Below are 14,541 nucleotides of genomic sequence, written 5' to 3'. Positions count from 1 at the left end.
TATGAGGAAAGGAAAGGATGTCGGTCACAATTTAGGAATGTGTAAAGCGCGATACCATGCAACGAAGTGCGGACAGCACGCTGACTCTGACTTCCAAACGAGAGATAAGCATCAATGTATCAAACAATTAACAATTATCAAGCATAAGTGTCCATTCTCATTTTCCGTCGTCCTTTCCGCTTCAGTTTTCATAACCCGGGGCGCCACCTACCACTCTGTCACGTTCCATTCGTCCACGTACCATTACTCCAGCTGCTCTCAACATGGCGGCCGTAGACATGGAGGGTGCGCAGGGCGAGATGTTGCAAAATATTTGTGGGACGGCAGGATGCAAGAGCTTTGCCAAGCTCCAGTGTCCAACATGTATAAAACTTGGAATCAAGGGCTCGTATTTTTGCTCACAGGTAATGTCTTGATCGCGGCGTGTTTCTGCAAAGAACGTTCTCCGGCACGTGTTGTTCGCGCGAGGTTCCGTCTGCCCATTCATGGAGATTGCTATGTCTCGTACCGTTTTTAGACTGCCTCTAATTTGCTGGCGCTTGCGGAGCCTGTCATGCCCGAGAGAATTTTTGTCTGAGCGGTGTTCTCTCGCGCACGACCAGCTCTCTCAACCATGGGATCCTAGCACGGAAATGCGTAATCGTTTTCCGGCTATCTCGGTGAGGAAAACATCCTTGAGCCTCTCAGAAAAGAGCCGTCCAATAACTTGATACTTGCTGAGGCGGTTTGTTATCTGGTTGGAGACCTCCGTGGTTTTGCTGAACGCAGTTTTCGCCGCCGTTAGTTAGCGGACAGGAGAATCGCTTAAACCGCGGTGGTCTAGCACGGCGGCTAGCGACATCGCGCGTTATTTGATCCCTTTCTTTTCGCAGGACTGCTTCAAAGGAAACTGGGATTCCCACAAGCAGGTGCATCGGGTTGTCAGTGAGTTGACTTCTGTGAAGAGCATGTGCGACGTTGTATTGATGTTCATGTGTTTACACGCTCACGCACTGCACTTGCCTTTGTCCCCGCGCATTTCAGAAAACGCCAAGGCTGCTGCCAATGCCATATACAATCCATGGCCATCCTTCATGTTCACTGGGAAGTTGAGGCCCTTCCCCCTTGTAAGAACCTGCTTCTCTCTCGTTTCATGGCGAAGGGATATGGTATTGTACGGTTATTTAAGAGAGATTCAAATTTAACGTAATTAAGTACCAGCATTTGCGGTTTGGCGCTGCTCGTAATTCATTCTGCTTCCTCGGAGATATCGGAGCGTGCACCTGGCGACTTGCCAATGGTGTTTTCTTTGGCACAGCCAGTAGCAACAGAAATCTTGTGGCATATTTCAATCGGCGGTCTGGAGCACGTTTTTTTTGCCCCACGAACCGAAGAGCATGCTTCAGTGTTCAATTCATATTGACATTTTGGGCAGTTGGCCAGGCTGGATTTTGCGCTCCTTCGGTAATACGGGGCTGTGCCCCAGATCACCGATTTGAATACTCCGTTAGTTTCACCCTGGGGGTGGAACAAGGTTGGCAATGTTCAGTTACATTTCTCCATTGCATTTTCAAGAATTGTACGCAAATCCGTGCTGCTGCCACTTTCATTTGAGATACTACATCCTAATCCTTCAAAATAAATAAAAGAAACGAATGTATGCACTGCAGAGTACACATTGCCCACGTAAGAAATTGTTTGCTGTGCAGTCTCCTAAGCGGGAGGTTCCTGAGCACATCATGCGCCCTGACTACGCAGAACATCCTGAAGGTCAGTCATCCTGCCTGTGGTTTGGAAAGAATAGTTTGTCTAGTAACTACTGGGTAACACTGACTCTTGGCAGGCTCCCAGAGCTGAAATTACTCGCAGTTTTGGACCCTTGTGCAGAATCATTCAGTGCAGGAACCTGTGGTTGTAAAGCTCCAAAGGTCATGTTTGCTGTGATAGTTCAAAGAGATCAAAGTAACAAGTGAAGATCGGGAGTTGGTAGCAACATTTGCCAGCCATGGAATGAAACGCATCTTAGGCGGTCTGTATTTGTCAGTTTCGAATGAGATTTTGGCATACACTGACAAGTACAGTGCTGAGCACAGCCTTTCAACACCACCAAAGCTGTACATCGGAAGACCCTTTGCATCATGGTTTTCTTTGTTCTACCGCCGCTTCTAGTTTTCTACAGTATTTAGTGATAACTTAAAAGGTTGAGGTTTATTATTTACTACATTTGTATAGATTTTAATTCGAGGCATAATAAACGGAACAGCCTCACCCGCCTCACTACCCTATCGCTGGTTTAATGCCAGTTATAATTTAACGTATCTGGTCCGAGACCGGGCAGTTAGGTTTTGCACACCAAAAAGGGGAGAAATAAATTAGTCCGGAAGATCCTACTCTGGCAGCCCACAGCTGGCAGAGCGGGCCAAGGGGAGACTTGTTGGATGGAAACATGAACCGTGAATAAAAGGAAATATTTTAACGTGTGTACCATCAGCTGCAGTATAGAACAAGCCTGATTCATGTCTCTGGGTAAAGGGTCTACTGAAGTGCATATTCATAAATCAGGAGTATTTCACTGAAAAGTAGGAATGTTCTGACTTTACTGTACATGTGTATAGAGTTGAAAAGTGTAAAAACAAAAAAACCTATCGGTGAAATGTAGGAATTTGCTTATTCCTTTTAGGCATACCTCTAAGTGAGCAGGCTGCTAAGCACTCCTCAGTCATCAAAGTCTTGGATGAGGAGGAGATTGAAGGTGTTCGTCTGGCTTCTAAGGCAAGTATCACACGTTTCTCATTGTGTAGTATGAAGTGGCCTTGTTTGTGAAGCCATATTGTGCAGTGGTGAGCGTTGCTTTTGCACACTGTCTCAAGTAGAGCACAATCTTTTTAACCATTGAATTTGAGAGCTTGCTACTCTTGAGCTGAGGAGCCTGCACTCCACTTTCTCCTAAAGCATTTGAAAGGATTTCTGCGTGGCACTTCCTGTGCCTAATGTGACCTATCACAGGGCCTCTCCTAAGATGGGAAGCTGTGGAATCACTTGCAGGCTGCTGAGTGTGTTGTTACGCTCTGAACAGGGTTCGTAGCGGTCCTTGAAAACCCTTGATTTCTAAAGCTCCATATTCAAGGCCTTGAAAACCCTTGAATCTTGTAAAGGTGCTGGAAAGTCCTTGACTTTTGCACTGGACTAGGCTTAGCGGATTCGAGTGAACGTCTGGCCACATCTGGCAAGTCCTAATCCAAGTCAATCCAATGTCGCGTGTATTGCTTGTGTCCGCTCTCTAGCCCTGACCATGCCCTGATTGTGCTGCACGCCGCTCAGCTTCCTGGCGCCGCCGCTTTGCTAGGGGTTCCTCTCGTTGCTCTGGCGTCTCCGCTGCGCGCTTGGCCTTAGCCTGTTCATTCTTCCTCTGGTTAACTGCTAACTGCCAGGCTACCACTTCGGGATCCGGCGAATTCAACTTTTCCGCTCTTCTGCGCTGCTCAGCAGCGGCTTTGCTTTCCTTCTCCCTGGCTGTAGCCTGGCTGTCGTTCCTCATCATCCTCTCCTTCTTCTTGTCGGCTCCGGCTGTGCAGCTGTGTTGTCACTCGCTCCTCGCGCATGCGCAGCTTGGCTCATCCACGCTCACGCGAAACTGCTCATCCATGGCCAGTGTAGCTCACGCTACAAAAACTGTTGCGGACTTGTTGGCAGCTGCAGGCAGTTATGCCGTAAAAGCTGAGGCGGCTAATGACATCACATATATTGTGAAATCAAACAGTCTTAGAAAAACTGCAAAAGAAAAGATTCAGGAGGTTCAAGCAATTTATTGTGCAATCGCTGAAAAACTTCGAGTACATTCTTGTTAATCTTAACCAGTGTGCACTTCAAGGCAGTTTATGTGTTTATTAATGTGTGTTTCAAGGCAGTGTATGCCTATTTTTTTCTTTTTCAATAGAATGAATGATTTTGTTCTTAAATTTATTTTCTCTGCTAGCAACTAAACATTGCTTTGGGTCCTTGAAATTGCTATGCCAGGGCCTTTAAAGTCCTTGAAAACCCTTGAATTTTTTCCGCTAAAACTGCTACAAACTCTGCTGAAGAAAGAGCATAGGATGGCGGCACATGGAGTTGAAAAACACGCACTTTGTGTGTGCATGTTTCATGAATCTGTTTTGTGTTGTTTCTTCAACCTTTTGATTATTTCTGTGCTTCGATCCATGTTGTGTCGTAGCCTTGCGTTTCCATTTCTTCTTGCTTTTAAATTCCTCTTTTAGCAGTTTTTCACTGTAGCTTGAATCGTCAGATTGTGCCAAGAGCAGAAACTTGCACCCAAAATCATCTGTAGAGTGAGTAGCAGCTGGCACAGGAGGGCATGCAGATTGGTCCCCACTTTTGGATAAAACATACTTTTGCACACTAAAATGCGTGTTGTAAAAGCTGGATCGAACCGGTTTCCTTCCTGAGAACCTCTATAACCCGGGAGACATCTCAAGTTTACAGCACCCAAGTACTGCCACGCGACTGGAAACATGTGGACAGCTTTTGTGGACAGATGGATGCTCAAAATGTTTTCTGTGCTGACCCTGTAGTTAGGGGTCCATTACTGGAGCCTGCAAGTTTCCCACTTCATCCACTCAGTGACAGGAGGGCTGCACCATTTGTGCTTAGCCCAGGAAGCGACTGTGCACTGAAATGGTGTTTTAGTGAAAAGCTGCGGTAATCAGAGATTTAAACACACAAATAGACGAACATCAAAGCTTGTCATTTAGCCCAGGCCCATGACTGTAATCAAACTTAAAGCTTCCATGCACTGCCATTGTTGTCTCTTGCTGATGGTCTGCTAAACAGAGATGTTGCTTGCAATGGCTGTCACTATGTGCTATGTGTATGCCAGCACTAAACACAGAGCTGGGGCAAAATGAGTAAAAAAGTTAAAAAATGTCCATTCTATGTGTGAGTAACAGCCCTTCAAGTGCAGGCTTAAGTTTGTGGGTGAGTAGGACCCACCTTCACAGTTTTTGAAGTAAGTCTTCTCGTTGTGAATGCAAATAACTTTTGTTGTGAGGAGCAGCATGTGCTAGATGCAGTTCATCATCATAAAAAGCCAATTGCTCAAAAGATGGTTGTAGATATTTATACGAGAGGAGAAAAAAATTAAATATGGGCAAGTTTTTTGTTTTTGTTTTTTTTTTTTTTGTTCCACTTCAATGGCCCCCGCCAAGGCTGTGGCAGGCATCAACTAATCAGAAATGTCGGCAACATGGGCAGTTATATTGATGAGGTTTCTTTTTTTCGTGCTTAAATGGTGAATGCCGTGTGTAGTTTAGATACGTGACAGTGGCAGCCTGCATGTTGTGTGCTCTTTTTTTTTCAGCTTGCCAGAGAAGTTTTGGATGTTGCTCTTGGGGCAGCAGAAATTGGAGTTACCACAGATGAACTTGACAGGCTTGTGCATGAGGTGGGTTACTACCAATGACTGCAGTTACAGTCATTTGAGTCTTTTGCTTTTCATTCTTTTCTTTTTTAACCTTTGTACAGTCATAAAATGTGCAGACCTGTCAAATTATGTCAAAGTCATCTGACCAATGACTTTGACAGAGTTTGACACAGGCCCTTCGCAATGTGGTCAACTGTGGAAACTGTTCCGGGTGCTAACATATAGCTGTTTGTGGCTATTTAAGGTTGAGGCTAGTTGGTAAATAACAGAGTTTGTTTTAGAAGCTGTTTCTTCTACTTGCATTGTCTCCTTTGCACTGCTGCTGCTAGGTGTGGGGGGTGCTACTGGCAAGCTGCAGTTATTTTTTGCACATAAGGAAGTAGCGCACCATGTCTGCTCAGAGGCCATGGCCTTGCGCTGGCAGTTAACTAGTGTCAACTAAGCGCACAACTGCAAGCAGCACAGCCCTGTACAAGCCAACAAAGTATCTGCTCAAGTCCATGGAAGTCTGTTTCGCTCTTTTATTGAATAAAGCGCCAAGCAGAATTCTGGGGAACCTGAGAAGACAAGGGCTGGGTAGTGCAGTCCATTCCGGAATACTAAACCCCAGCCTCTACTATGACCACCATACTGTGGAGAAGTGTTGCCTGCAAGAAGCTGTGACTAGCAGATTGTTTTCACACGTGCTAGCAGTTGTCTTTCCTCAGTGTTAGTGATTTGCAAGACAGGTAAATTTTGCGCCACAAACAGAAGTTACTCATTGAACACATTGTGCATGAAATAACAGTGCCTTCGCTCTTTTTCAGCTTATTCAGTTTGAAATCCATTGCAACAACTGAGGTGTAGCAATTTCTGGCAAGAATTTATAGCCTGGCATTGCTTCAGTGGACTGTGTTTTCTCTTGTGAAAACATCAAAATAAAGGCTACCATAGGTAAAGTGCTCGCAAGCTTTACCCATAGGCAGTGAGTTTCACTGGTTGATCTGAGTTTGAATTATAAGCAGAATTGACTGTGTGCATACATGGGGATGTTCGAACGGTTAGTTGTCATTTGTTAAACAGCATTAGAAATATAGGCCAATCTAGGTGTAAATGTGGGTCTTGAGGAGCTATTCTTTGAGCTGAGTTCAACGCTATGGCACTGCTGTTGAGTCTCATTATAGGAAACAGGTAAAAAAAAACCATAAAGTAGCTAAATATAGCCGAAATTTGTAATATAAAATTTCATTAAAAACACATGCAAGAGCGCACAATTTAGTCAGTGAGGGAACAGCAACTTGGGCATCTGTTACTATAGGATAGGGAGAGACCTTTTCCGAAGTTTTAGCGCCGATTCCAGAGGCCGCAAAAAACAGCACAGCGCCAGATAGGTTGCCTTCCCCATCCAGCATCCCATGCAAGCACCGGCAGCAGGAAGCTAATGGCTAGCTGAGGTAGCTTCCCCGCATTACTGCAGTGTTGTGTGGGCAAGGGTTCAGACAGCGGCACTTCATGTTGGTTGCTGCAAGGCTACAACCGTCCGCATCTCTGATTCCGGGGCGCCGTCGACTGGTGCGAGGGGCGTGAGCGCGTGCAGGCTGCCTGGCTGCCAACCCTCACGCCAGTATATCTTCCATGGTGCTACTAGCAAGTGTGAGATGAAGGCACAAACCATGGCGTGAACACTTGCTGCACAACCACTAGTCACTTGTGAAGTGGTGTGGAGCCTGCCATCCGAGTGGGCATCTCATGGCATTGGGGAGTTCAGTGCATTCGATTTATAGCCAACAGCTTCGGTGTACGAAGTGCTAAATATTGCAGGTGTGTGTCAAAAATTTTGGGAAGATTTCAATTAGCCAATAATTCATAATATTCATGTTTGATACGTCAACGTTCGAGAGTAGCAGTAAACATGCGTAAGACATGGGAATGTGTGCCACAGGCAGTTCATGTTGTCCTGTAAGCATTCATAATTTGCACAGTAGTTGGGGAAATGATGAACCAAAAGTGGTTGCTTTGGTTCATCAGCTCCCTGATTGGAGCTTAAGCAAGGCATTCAGTGGAATACACTGTGACAGCCTTTGCACGTGCACTCAGTGTGTAATGATTGTCCACTGTATAATATCCCACTCCTGCTTGCGCGTTTATTGCTTGCAGTGTTGTACAAATAAATAATGGGCTTGAGAATTTTCAGCCCGGTTAGTAAAAGTTGTAACTACTCTAGCACAATTGTTATTTGTCAATTTTGGGCATTGCAAGCACTAAGCAGCTGCTGAATTTTAGCAGGGGCAGCTGTTAGAAATGTGGTTTGGAGCTGAAAACTCCTCGTAGGTACTTCCCAGTTTTTTGCAGCCAGGTGTGATAAAGCAATGCTATTACAAGTTCTGCCAAAGCGCTGCAGCTGCTTGATTCCACGCTTCTGTTTTTTGCCATATCACGGGCAGACAACAGTGTCTGTGGTGAAAACTGCGCTGCAGGTGTCTTGTGACTGTTATTCCATTTTGCCTTATTTTAGAGAATTCCATATGGCAGTAAAAACCAACGAGAGGCTTCATAGCCCACAAATGAAGAACTGGAACAGCATGCAGCACAAATTGCTGCAACCGTTTCTTGGCCCTGTCCGATACACAGTGGCTGCCAGTGTAGCAGCTGCTTTTTGTCGCATATTTTTCATGTGGTCGGTTGGTAGGAGATTGTAGGTTGCTGTCCAGATGCTTTGATGCATAACAGTGTACTGTGCGTTGTGCAGATTGCTTGAATAGCCGTGCTTTACTTAGCACCATTCCACTTGGTTCCAGGCTAGCATTGAGCGTGACTGCTACCCATCTCCGCTCAACTACTACAAGTTTCCCAAGTCATGTTGCACGTAAGGCTGTCCTGTGCAGGGGCTTTTCCTGTTTATTTTGAGCTGCTTCTATTCCACTTTGTCTGGGGTGGTGGTGGTGGGGGGGGAAGCACCCTAAGGCACCCTTGCTCTGCATCCAGGTCCGTGAATGAGGTCATCTGTCATGGGATCCCTGACATGCGTCCCCTACAGGATGGGGACCTGTTGAACGGTGAGGGCAAGCTCATTTCCCCATCATTTGCTTTCTGGACGAAGCACTAGCTTGGGTTTCCAGTAATTAAGCTTCAGTGTTTTAAGGGTACGATGTTCAAAGCATGCTAAAGAGTTCATGTTATAAATTCAGTGCTGCCTTTCTTTTCGTTTGTTTGAGAAAGACCTTGACTGCATGATAAACTTGCCTTAAAGGTGCACTAAAGAACAGCTACTATAGTTCTCCATAAAGTCAGCAATAAAATTCCAATACGGAAAGGTGTCAGGCAGGGAGACACGATCTCTCCAATGCTCTTCACTGCCTGCTTACAGGAGGTATTCCGGGGACTGGAATGGGAACAGTTCGGGATAAGAGTTAATGGAGAATACCTGAGTAATTTGCGATTCGCTGATGACATTGCCTTGCTAAGCCACTCAGGACAAGAACTGCAAAGCATGATCAATCAGTTAGACAGGCAGAGCAGAACGGTCGGGCTAAGAATTAACATGCAGAAAACCAAAGTAATGTTCAACAGCCTAGCAAGGGAACAGCAGTTCGCAATTGGTAGCAAGGTGCTGGAAGTAGTAAGAGAATATGTCTACTTAGGGCAGGTAGTGACCACAGATCCGGATCATGAGAGGGAAATAACTAGAAGGATAAGAATGGGGTGGAGCGCATATGGCAGGTTCTCTCAGATCATGAATGGTAGCTTACCAATATCCCTGAAGAGAAAAGTATACAACAGCTGTATCCTACCGGTACTCACCTATGGGGCAGAAACGTGGAGGCTAACAAAGAGGGTTCAGCTTAAGTTAAGAACAACGCAGCGAGCTATGGAAAGGAAAATGATAGATGTAACGTTAAAGAGATTGGAAGAGGGCGGAGTGGGTGAGGGAACAAACGCAGGTTAATGACATCTTAGTTGAAATCAAGAGGAAGAAATGGGCTTGGGCAGGGCATGTAATGCAAAGGCAAGATAACCGCTGGTCCTTAAGGGTAACGGAGTGGATTCCAAGAGAAAGCAAACGTAGCAGGGGATGGCAGAAAGTTAGGTGGGCGGATGAGAATGAGAAATTTGCGGGGATACAGTGGCGGCAACTGGCGAAGGACAGGGTTAATTGGAGAGACATGAGAGAGGCCTTTGCCCTGCTGTGGGTGTAGTCAGGCTGATGATGATGATGATGAAAGAGTGTTCTGGAAAACTTCATTTTCACTTTTATTTTTGTTTTTTGGGTTAAATAGCTTCATTCGCAGACAACATAGCCACAGATTAATCCCATTGGAAATAAGAATGCCCGAGGACTCTCTGCTTTCGTGAGACCACTGTCTACTCCGGTGGAAGCACACACTTCGCTTCTTTCCTTGTGGTGCATTGGTCCCCTTTCTCTGGGGTCCTGCGTCTACCCACTCTGGAGTTTTGCAACCCCGCATCATCCATGGATCTACACTTTTTCATGCGATCTGTGGGACGCTGTCACATTTTGTTGCAAGTGTTGTTTGGTTTGCGAGCAATGCACACAATTTAGAGGACCACTCCGTGCACTACTACCGTATTTTGTGGTAGTAATGCACTTTTTTTTAAATATTGCTGGTGCGTCCTATACAAGGGTGCGTCTTATACACGAATTTTTCTTTTTTTTTTTTTTTGCTAGTTCAGAAATTACTCAGGTTCAAGCTTTTTTCACCGAAAAAATATCACTACCAATAACGCGGTTGTAATGTGGTTAATACTTCAATACGGGGACCGCCGTGCGCCACTTTTTTTAGGTGAACTTTATCATGAAACGGTGGGGATGGCGATTTCCGGGATCACAAACGGCACCTTTTCAAGCAAAAGTAATGTGAAATGCCAAAAGATGGCAACAATTGCACTTCTCGCCATTGTCAAGACAAGCCGGTGTTCTTTTTTAGCCACCCTACTTTGTTTGCTTCATGTACGTATTGCGAAGAGAATGTTTCAGCCGCGTTGCCTCCAGAAATGGGCAAACTTTTTGATGGCGCATCCGAAGGTGAAGACTTCGAAGTTTTTAAGTAGAAATAAAATGTTGTTATGGACATATGGGAGAGTTCTTTCATGTTTTCTTTCTTTTGCTAAAACATGGGCTGTTATGGCGAGTGTTGCCTTTTTCAGTCACTTAGCGTTGCTTAAGAATTTCTCACAGGCATGGTGAATTTCACGATGGTCGCGCAAGCATGTTTAATTAACTTACTAGCCTAACTGGGTAAATTGGGGGGGGGGGGGGGGGGAGGGGGGGGGGGGGCGTCTTATACACGGGTGCATCTTATATACCAACTTTTTCGATGACAGCCTGCATATATGGCGGGTGCGTCTTATACACCGGAAAATACGGTACATTATTACTCCGCCGATGACGGAGCGGTAGGCCGCCACACGACTGGCTGAAAGGCACTCCTCACATTGGTTGTTTTGGATCTGAGCGCAGAGAGTAGAAGGCAACCAACACGAGGAGTGCCTTTCAGCCAGTCGTGTGGCGGCCTACCGCTCCGTCATCGGCGGAGTAATAATGTAGTAACGCACGGAGTGGTCTTTGAAATTGTGTGTATTGCTCGCAAACCGAACAACACCTGCAAGAAAACGTGATGGTGTCCCGCAGATCGCATGAAAAAGTGTAGATTCATGGATGCCGCAAGGTTGCAAAGCTCAAGAGTGAGGCAGACACAGGACCTTCGAGAAAGGGGAACTGTGTGATCACCGATGCATGCAAAGAAAGAAGCGAAGCGTACGCTGGTGCCAGAGCAGGCAGTGGGGTCCTTCACCCTGCGGCCGCAGTCTCTTGAAAGCAGAGAGTCCTCGGGCATTCTTATTTCCAATGGGATTAATTGGGGCTATGTTGTCTGTGACTGAAACTATTCGTGGAAACCCCCCCAAAAAATTATCCAGAACGCTCTTTAGTGCACCTTGATAAGCTTTGGCTTGGCCTATGGCTTTTGAATCCTCGTGCAGGACTGAAGTCGCACCTTACCAAGCTAGAGTGATGAAAGTTTAATTCAAAACTTCCATTACTGTTATTTGGTAAAAGGGGGGTGATGACTTTTTTACTGGAGTATGGTGGTTGACACCTCGAGGATGCAACCCGTGATGCTTTAAAATGGAGTTATCACCACGTGTAGCTATGAACATTTTGCATTTAAGGTTGTTACCAGTACAAGATTAAAAAGCATCGAGGTTCAAATGAAAAGTCATTTGAAGTTGTGCTCATGGGGACATAAGTGTCCCTCAAACAGTAGTGAACTCCGGCTGTGGGCTCTGCATTTTGGCACCTGTGCAGTGCTTCTTAACACTGCCTGTCGGAATGGAGCCACTCAGTATCTGCTTTTAGTGGGTCTAACTGTTTTCTGGTAGCTGAGTGTACTGCGTGCTGCAAAATCTGCTTGGATTACTTTTATTTTTGAAAAGAATCGTTTTATACTGAAACTTAGAATAGTCACTGCTCTAGCCAAACAGCGTAAGGATGGGTGTAGTGCTTGAATTGGAAGTTAACTTGTTCGTGGACCTGTCATAGCTTGGTTGACACTACTCTTATTCAGTAAGGGAGTAATTACTCATGGGCATCCACCTAAGCACAGCCCTACGGCTACGAAGGAAAACTGTAGGCTTTCCGTTGCCATCCTGGTTAGCTCAATTGGTAGAGCAACTGCTTCTGTGAAGCGGTGGTCCCGGGTTCGAACCCCAGACCAGGACGAATTTTCCTTTAACTGCGAAGTTTCTGAGGAAGCTATATAGCTTTCCTTTGTAGCTCTATGGCTGCGCTTGAGTGGACGCCAATGAGTAATTACTCCCTTTTTACAATTTTACTCCACCTTCGGGGGATTCCCCTAATTGTTTGACCAATACACATATTCAAATGGTCAATCTGTCTGTTTAGCTGTCGCAGTGGCTCAGTGGTTATGGCGCTTGGCTGCTGACTCGAAAGACGCGGGTTTGATCCTGGCCTCGGCAGTTGAATTTCTATGGCAATGAAATTCTAGAGGCCCGCATTCTGTGTGATGTCAATGCACGTTAAAGAACCCCAGGAGGTTGAAATTTCTGGAGCCCTTCACTACAGCGTCCCTCATAGCCTGAGTCGCTTTGGGATGTTAAACCCCATAAACCATGTGTTTGTTTGACAAAGACTGTGATGCGGACCATTTGGTTGAATTGTGTAGTTTTCACTGCATTATAAAAGTGGACGGACAGAAGCCGAGAACTGAGACAACAGGCAGCAATGCTTATTCCTGTCTCTTGTCTTAGCTCTTTGTAGAAGCCTTCATTCAGGCTAGAAGTTTGCAGTGTCATTAATGTATTCAGCTACAAGATTCAGCTGGGCAAACATCGATGCAACATTGGGCCAACTGTACACTATTAATTGTACCCATGATGCTGCTGCTATAAGCAAGGCCATAGGCTTGTGGGTTCTAACTTGCAGTCTGTACGTATTTGGTCAGTGTGTCTGTTAGGTACCAAATTTGAAACTGTGGCTAACAGCAGTTCAGTAGTTTTATTTTGTAAAACATCGTAATACAATATTAATTGGTTGGCCGTTCATGGATGTATGCATTCACATCCACTCCTTTGCCATGCCCTTTAGGCCCCAGTGAGAGTTGATTATGCCTGTCGTGCACAGTGGACCTCTTTCATAACTGCAGTATTAAGTGGACTTCACCTCAGTGCTCTTACCCTACTAGTGGGTGAAGAGCAAATTTTCAAAACAGAATAATATAGCTATATTTTGTGCGTTTTCTGTAGGGGAATGTGTTTACGTGGTTCCATGACAACACTGCACGCACCTGTGAAGCAATGACTCACTTGGGGACCACGTAATCCACATTTTATTGGTGAACATTAACACCACAATCAACACATGTGTGTATGAAACGGGTTCATTGCTTCCTTTGTTCTTAGCCACACAGTTCTGTCATTTTGCCTATCTTACTTGGGGAGAAATAATGCCTGTCATAGTTTTCATTGACTCTGGCATGTTGGGAGAAAAATTCTGCCTTTGACAACCCTTTCCTCACTTTGTCTTGTGTGTGTGCAGTGGACATAACGGTGTACCACCGGGGCTTCCATGGAGATCTCAACGAGACTGTGTTTATCGGCAACGTAAATGAGAGTGGCCGCAAGCTTGTTCAAGTCACCCATGAGTGTCTCAGCAAGGCGATTGAAGCAGGTAAATTTGCAAGGTCAACATAAGCATTTTGGGACGTGAATACTGTTAGAACTTTTGAAGCCTGCATGGAACACATCATTTTAGTGGTGCCCTTTTTGAGCTCTGTTCATGTGGTTGTACCCTTACCTCATGTAATATATTGTGCCGCCTTATCCAACATGCTTGAGCACAGTGTAATGGTGGATGCACCAAGAACGAGACCTGAAGGGGGGGGGGGGAGCCATATAACACATTCCCAAGAAATTCTTACTGACAACATAAGCCGTTTAATCATGGGTTGAACTGCCATGCATTTGAATACCATAAAAACCGGAATATAGGTCGAACTTTTTTCAAAAACCATGGCAAAAAAGTCGACCCCCATCTTATATGCCGGTCATTGGCGGAAAAACTATGGAAGCCTTGCAACAATGGGCGACTGAAATCAACAGCCTCCATCACCATCGCCATCAGCAGCAGCAGCGGATATGGCGACGTTGTGGCACCGCCAATTTGTGTTTCCGTTGTCACAAAGTTATTTTGGTTTGTGGCTGGGTGTTGTTGGGGTGGAAATCTATTCCTACAGAGATGGTGCGCAAGTCTTTTAGAAAATGCAGCATAAGCAATGCGCTAGACGGCACAGAGGATGATGCTGTATGGGACGTGGGCAGCGAGACGCAATTGTCATCCGACTCGAGTTTGGACGACTCTGATGACTTGGAGTAACGCTTGCACAGTTCATGCCTTTCTCTGTACTGTACACCCAGCCAATTCTTTACCAGTATCGCGCAGCCGTTGCCTCGAGTGTTTGTCAGCACCTTATCACACAGTGGCGAAAGAAGCGAGAGTAAGCGCATGTGTACACATGTGCGTATCTCGCTTGTTTTGCCATTCAGAGCCGTTAATAAGGTGCTGACAAGGACATGGGTCGATGGTTGTGCGATAGTGTTAAAGAATCAGCCGGGTGTACATACGAGCA

At 45.6% G+C, this 14,541-nt stretch overlaps 1 protein-coding gene across 1 annotated transcript in view; it reads left to right on the top strand.

Annotated features, from left to right (window-relative positions):
- The first annotated feature begins 240 nt into the window (after nt 1-240).
- Nucleotides 241-14,541, top strand: part of LOC149355428 (methionine aminopeptidase 1) — a 31,256-nt gene continuing 16,955 nt past the window's right edge. Inside the window, exons 1-9 of the mRNA XM_089583789.1 lie at nt 241-404; nt 873-924; nt 1,024-1,106; nt 1,689-1,749; nt 2,660-2,751; nt 5,336-5,419; nt 8,176-8,243; nt 8,363-8,433; nt 13,452-13,583. Of these exons, the coding sequence (XP_089439915.1) occupies nt 264-404; nt 873-924; nt 1,024-1,106; nt 1,689-1,749; nt 2,660-2,751; nt 5,336-5,419; nt 8,176-8,243; nt 8,363-8,433; nt 13,452-13,583 (784 nt within the window). The 5' untranslated portion in view covers nt 241-263. The remainder of the gene's footprint in view (nt 405-872; nt 925-1,023; nt 1,107-1,688; nt 1,750-2,659; nt 2,752-5,335; nt 5,420-8,175; nt 8,244-8,362; nt 8,434-13,451; nt 13,584-14,541) is intronic.

This window comes from Amblyomma mixtum, chromosome 3 (genome assembly GCF_055824585.1).
Source record: "Amblyomma mixtum isolate Tamu chromosome 3, ASM5582458v1, whole genome shotgun sequence".
NCBI classification, from domain to species: Eukaryota; Metazoa; Arthropoda; class Arachnida; order Ixodida; family Ixodidae; genus Amblyomma; species Amblyomma mixtum.
The sequence above is the reverse complement of the archived record's forward strand: the minus strand, read 5'-3'. Positions and strand labels throughout refer to the sequence as shown.